General features: G+C 28.7%; 1 protein-coding gene across 2 annotated transcripts; it reads right to left on the bottom strand.

The window, feature by feature from the left end:
- Positions 1–275: 275 nt before the first annotated feature.
- LOC141607082 (uncharacterized) lies at positions 276–5,413 on the bottom strand. Of its 2 annotated transcripts, XM_074426448.1 has the most exons (4): positions 4,980–5,413; positions 4,797–4,860; positions 3,999–4,062; positions 276–1,279 (listed from the first exon to the last, which is right to left on the bottom strand). In XM_074426448.1, exons 1-4 carry the CDS (start codon positions 4,983–4,985, stop codon positions 1,051–1,053), a joined length of 363 nt encoding a protein of 120 aa, XP_074282549.1. In that variant the 5' UTR covers positions 4,986–5,413; the 3' UTR covers positions 276–1,050. The 2 variants fall into 2 exon arrangements, with proteins under 2 accessions (XP_074282549.1, XP_074282547.1); XM_074426446.1 differs by lacking the exon at positions 4,797–4,860 and having other exon boundaries at positions 4,980–5,411.
- Between the last annotated feature and the right edge of the window lie 1,095 nt (positions 5,414–6,508).

Below are 6,508 nucleotides of genomic sequence, written 5' to 3'. Positions count from 1 at the left end.
AGAGAAACCAATTTTGGTCCTCAAATGTGTCCAAAGGAAGGAATGGTTTGGTAAGTATCAATTCACCCAATTTCCAACAAAAGAATCAGCATGTATTTATAATTAAATTTCTTGCCCTATGTCTTATAAATTTCTTATTTACAATAGGAAACGTGTCTCTTTCAACAACAAGAGGGGCGACAAAATTTGAAATCAATCCAAACATTCCAGAAGTAGAGGAGTTCAAAAACAGGTTACCTATTCCATTTATAAACAACTTTTGCACTACATTAAGTTCTAAAAACATGCACTATTCTTTTATGTACATTAAATTTCATGAAAAAAACCGGTTGCAATAAACAGATTACATATATACTGTACTTTACATCTATAATAATTAGTGGACTTGGGAGTTCAAAAACAGGTTTCATATTCCATTTATAAACAGTTTTTGCACGACATTAAGTTCCTAAAACATGCACTATATATTCATGTTTGCACTACATGTAAAATGAACATTAAATAATACGAAAAAATGTACTGTACATCTATAATAATTAGTAGACTTAGCTGGATTTCTCAATTTTCTATGAACAATTAAATGAAAAAATAGAATTAAATAAATAGTCAAATGCACAAACAATTTCCTGTTTACCAGAATTAACAATTGCTCATAAACTACACTATGAACAGAATTTTGCACAAAATAGAACTTATTATTTGGCGACTTAGTTGTCCATTTGATATAACAATGTACATAAACGTTTCAGTCACATACCTCATAATTAGTTCTATTTTGTAGAATCAAGAACAATTCAAATATTATTAATTATAAAACTGTCTGACCATAATTTAACATGAAAACTGGCCACTACTACCATGATTTAACATGAAAACTGACCACTACCATCATAATAACATAAATCATGAAAAACTGACACCAGTGATACAACACATATAAAAAGATGCAGCAACAACAAAATAAAAATATCATTTACTACAAACCTAAAACTAAGCACCAAAGCACACCATTAACCTCATATCAATTTCAATCCAGTTCAGTAACCAAATTTATAATGATCCTACTACATTAAGGTTAAATTGCACTCTATTGTACAAGGTTGAAACTACAAAGGAATTGAAGTAAATAGAGGGTTGAATATCATGGAAAACAATCAAAGTTCGACTTCTCAGAACAACGAAACCAGAAAAAGCAGGAGAATCAACAGAGGTAAATTTGATACTTATCTTTATTTGGTTGTATTCGGGTCGGATGCATACACCGGCTGTCGAAAGATCACTGCACAAGATTGTTTATTGTTAGAAACGTTACATTATACGATTATGGTACTTAACCTCAAACCATGTAAAAAGTAAGAAACAAAAACATTTAGGGATTTAATCAGAAAAATTAACTAGTCTTAAACCCGTGCAAATTGCACGGGCATGTTACTAAAAATATTTTTATTTTTGTGTATATTCTTAATGGTTTATATTATGTATTTTTTCGTACTCGTTTTTAATTGATCTCTTAATTAAGGGACCGTATCTAAATGACCTACTACAAAGATATCATTATAAAGTTATGAAATCAATAAACTGTTACACTATATAGTAAGACGGAAATTAAGATGTACCATGGATATCCAAAATCTTCTTCGCAACATTAATTGTTGTTATATATGCGGATACCATTGTCGCATATAAAAATATTCAATCCCTAGTTTCTTACATTGGCCTAAAATTTGAATTTGCTAAGTTTGTGTTTAGTTTTAGGATTTTATAAAGGTCATTAAAATGTGATGGATTATACATAAGATTTGTATGATTTAGTGAAGAAAAATATAGTTAGTAACATGTTAAGTTAATTACTAAAACTTCGGAGAGAAAGTCATTTACTAAATTATTGAGAGACGACTTTTGTCGTACCCATTTATTTACTTTTTCGTACCCTTTTTATTATTGATTGTGGTTCAAAATGTTTTTTTCATTTGGTACATGTTTTCATTATTGTCATACCTATTTTATTATATATTGTAACCATTCTTATTAATGACTCATTGTATACTATTAGTACTCGTTTTATCGTTTTTTTATACCATTTTTTTTTATCAATTTATAACTGATCTCTCAATAGTTTATTGTGAAATTGTCTTTCAGAAGAACTACTCTTAATAATAGGTACATAGCACAATACAATCACGTCAATATGAAAATTTTGCTGACGTGTTAAATTGACCCGCTAATTCTTGACTTGCGACTTGAAAGGCCCGAAACAAAATGACCGTCTATTTGGAGTTATTATTCGTCTCAATATGTAACCTAACTCTGAAATAAGATAAATAAGATAAATTAGCTAAATACGTATATGTATGTATAAAAAAATACATATTATAAGATTAATATTCTAAAAAGTGTGATAATATGATCATTTTATTTCAAGTTAAGATTTGGTACTCCCTCTATTCCTATCTTTTGTTCATAATCAATAGAGTATATTATTTGTGAGAGTATTATCATAAGAGGAACAAATTAATGAGATACAGAACGTACATATGACAATATGAAATGTCTTAAGACCGTTTTAATTTAAAACAACTCTTTCATACAATTAAAATAAAGTTAGAAATAATAATTTTTTTGAAAGTGTCTTAATTAAGACGGTATTAAATAGTCCAAATGATCTTAATAAGGCCCGTCGAAATTCATACAAACGGCCCATTTACACATATCAAATGCCCATTATGTTATATCAATGAAATTTTGTGTATAAAATGTAAAAGAAAGTAACCCTAACCACTTCATCTACAACAATCAGTTGCTCCAATTCAGTAAATCACTCAATTTAGCCGCATCTGCTCTTTTTTGTCTCTTTTAATTCTTCTCCATCTCAATCTTTTATTAATTAATTTCATCAATCTTTGATTTAAACTTTACGAAAAAAAAAAACAATCTTTGATTTATTGATCAGTCGTTTTCGCAAAATTACATCTGATTATGTGACAATCCAAATCTAATACTCTTATGCATTAGGTATTTTCATATAGACTGAATCCTTTTTATTTACTTGTGTACTTACAATGATTTCGTTTTGATGTCGTCAAATATAATTTTTAGTGTGATTAACGATTGAGTTGGATAATTTAGATGCATTTGTTTTATAAAAAAATTCATTTTTTTTGTTTATATGGTCATTTAATTTTATAAATTTTCTTATTGACTGAACGTTAAGTTAAATTTTAAGAACTGTATGATTTTTGGGTGTAAATAACATTACTCACTTGAGTATTAGTTATATTGGTTAATTGTTAGCTACTATTTTCTAAAATTAATTACTACTAATAATAATTATTTATAATTTATTAATTTTTTACTGTAAAAAATATACGAAACTCGTGCAAATTTTGTTAAATCCGTTATACGAAACTCGTTCAAATTTATGAATGTGTGATACAATCCCAATATATGAATGTTTTAATAACTTTTCACATTCACTTTAGATCTAAATCTAAAACTTTTTACAACCATTACAAAATGGAAATATTTAGCACTGGAATTTTTCATTTGTTCATTTTGCTATTTATTTTTATTTTTATTTTTTATGTCATTATCCTTTTAAATAAAGCTTTTTATTAATTTATCAATGGAGTTCATTAATGACCAAAATAGATCAATAACATTATATACGAAGTATAAGACTGATGTAGTATGCTATATATGCAACGGAATGTATTTTTTTGAAAATTATATAATTGATTTGTAATTATTAAAATAGAAATAATAGGTTTTTAATAAATTATAAACTTGTATTGAAGTAATTGTGAATTGTAAATTTCGGTAAAGGTTAGCATGTTGTTTCTCACATGTATCAAAATCAAAATGTTTGTAATTAATTCCATCAGAGAACGTGGCCCTATTTTTCAGGGAAGAAAAATTTGTTTTTGACTTGCTGACTTTCAACCACAGGCTGACACATCAGCTCTGTGGTTGTTCTTTTAATAAATAGGATAAGAGGGTACCTGAGATTAGTAGGAGTTCCGGTAAGATCAGGATCCAAATATTTTTTTAAGCCAAATAATTTACCTATAAATTACATTATAAACTTATTAAACCATCATAAAAATAAATTATTATGCAACGACATGAATTAATGAAATACTCCAACAAATGAGTATTTAAAATACTCATTTTCATTCAAAGAATTAGCCTAAATTAAAGAAAATACAAGGTTGAAGATCATGGAAAACAAAGAATGTCCGAGTTCTCAAAACAAAGAAACAATGAAAAATGTGAGAAGCAGTACAAGTAACTTTGCTACATCGACAGTGTCCGTATAAATTGGGGAAAACAAACATGAATAATGCAATAATAATAATCTGATTATGGTTTCAGTAAAATACAATTTCGAAAAGATTACAATTTTCGTCTCAGAAAAAAAAAACGGCTCAAATCAAATGGGATTTACACCCTTATTAACAAATAAGCAACTTTGACTTCTTTCTCTAAGTAATCAATTTGGGTTATCAGCCTTCAACATAGATCACATATTTGACAATTTTGAAACGCAGAAAGAAAAAAATTGATTACATATAGTGTTCATCATCTATGTTGATTTATAGTCAGGTCACAGTAGAAGCAAAATTGATTTCCATAAAACCATACTCGAAAAATTGACTTCTTACTCTATGTAATCAGGTCACAGTAGAAACAAATGTAAACAATTGATTTTTAGCAAACCATTCAACTAAATACTTAACATATTATCGATCCCACCGTCGCAACTGTTGCGAAAAATGATTGTTAAAAAATATAATCACCTTCATAATGGGATGTAGTATATGATGATACTTGAAATTGACAAGAGCATTGCTTCGCCTCAGCCTGTTCAAAATAAGATTTTTCATTAATACTATAATTATTAAACAATAAAAAACATCAAAAATGTAAAACTGCAGCGTGAACACGTAAAGAAAGAGAGCACTTCAGTATTCATGTGTTACCTCCATGCAAATCACAGATCTTTGCGTAACTTAATACTTCAGTTTCAACTATCCTGACAAAGCTAGCGTCGGCCATGGCTCATACGGCCAGAACTTGGATTCGGCTCTGCATGTTTAAAATATAATTCATCATTTATCATTTATACTTGAATAAATGAACATAAAAATAAAACACGAAAAATGTAAAACAATTAATCAGAAAAATTAATAGTATATTCACCTTATATTCAGTAGATCTAGGAGTTTAAGGTCAAATGAAAATCAACACCCAAGTATCAATCTAGAAATGTTTTACTTTCTCAAAAAAAAAAAATGAAACAATTGAATACATACTGAAAAAATAAGTAAAACCCATATGTTTATAGATGAATACATATGTAATCCTCCAAAAAAAGGAGTACTTTTTCTATGTAATCAAATGGATTAACACCCATATTAACAAATTAGATATTTTTTTTAAAAAAAAAAAGCCTAAGATTTAATACTCACTAGATCTAATACTTTATGATCAAATAAAAATAAAAACCAAAGGAACAATCTATAAAAATATTTGTTTCCCAAAAAAAAAAAAAATACTTGAATAAATTCCGAAAAAATAAGGAAACCCATTTGTTTAGAGTGGAATACACATGCAATACTCCAAAAAAGGAGTAATTTCTCAATGTAATAATATGGATTAACAGCCTTATTTACAAATCAGAAAAAAGGAGCACTTAAAAACGCAACATTGAAAAAAAATCGCCTCCGATTTCATATTCACTAGATCTATTGGTTTAAGATCAAATGAACATGAAAAACAAAGAAACAATTTAATGAAACTCACATTTTTAGAGATTAATACATATGCATTTCTCCAAAAACGGAAAAATTGAAAAATATCGCCTTAGATCCGGCGACTTTGTTATATTAAACATTGTTATTATAAGAACTATAAAAAATTTGATGATAAAACTAATAAAATACGCCTTTAACAATGATAAGGCAACGGAAATGATGATCGGAATTTTAGTGGACGGCGGAAATAGTTGTTTAAGAGAGGAGTACAGTGAGTGCCGCGGTGAGAGCTTAGAGTGAGAGTGATAACAATGATCCGGCGACGGAAATGATGATCGGAATGTTAGAGGAGGACGGAGAGTTGTTTATAAGAGAGGAGTATAGTGAGAGAGTCGGTGACAGCTTATATATAGTGAGTGAGTGACGGAAATGTGTGTAATAATTTTAGGGTTTGGCTTTCTCAGTTTATATATAGGATGGCCAGGTAGGTTTACGTCATTAGGTTTGGGCCGGAATTTTTTTTCTTAATTGAGTCCGTCTATTTGGGTCAAATATTTGCTGTAACTTTGGGCCGCATATTAGTTTTGTTGTGGGTCATTTATTTCGGTCCATTGTTTTTCTGACTCATTTGGCTCCGTACATGTAGCTAATAACAATCGGTCCGAACTCATATCTAATTCAACAACGCAAGATTCAAGATACACTAATCGTGTTCCGTTGTCCGATATCACCAATGGTAAATTCTTTTACCTTAA

This window comes from Silene latifolia, chromosome 1, assembly GCF_048544455.1.
Source record: "Silene latifolia isolate original U9 population chromosome 1, ASM4854445v1, whole genome shotgun sequence".
NCBI classification, from domain to species: domain Eukaryota; kingdom Viridiplantae; phylum Streptophyta; class Magnoliopsida; order Caryophyllales; family Caryophyllaceae; genus Silene; species Silene latifolia.
The sequence above is the reverse complement of the archived record's forward strand: the minus strand, read 5'-3'. Positions and strand labels throughout refer to the sequence as shown.

What these genes read in the sequence shown, in the direction of transcription:
- LOC141607082 (XM_074426446.1), bottom strand. Translation starts at nt 5,055, where the DNA reads ATGGCCGACGCTAGCTTTGTCAGGATAGTTGAAACTGAAGTATTAAGT. An exon ending in GATCTGTGATTTGCATGGAG is followed by an intron (nt 4,063 to 4,979) that starts GTAACACATGAA and finishes TGTAATTTATAG; the next exon opens with GTAAATTATTTGGCTTAAAA. An exon ending in GGAACTCCTACTAATCTCAG is followed by an intron (nt 1,280 to 3,998) that starts GTACCCTCTTAT and finishes AATCTTGTGCAG; the next exon opens with TGATCTTTCGACAGCCGGTG.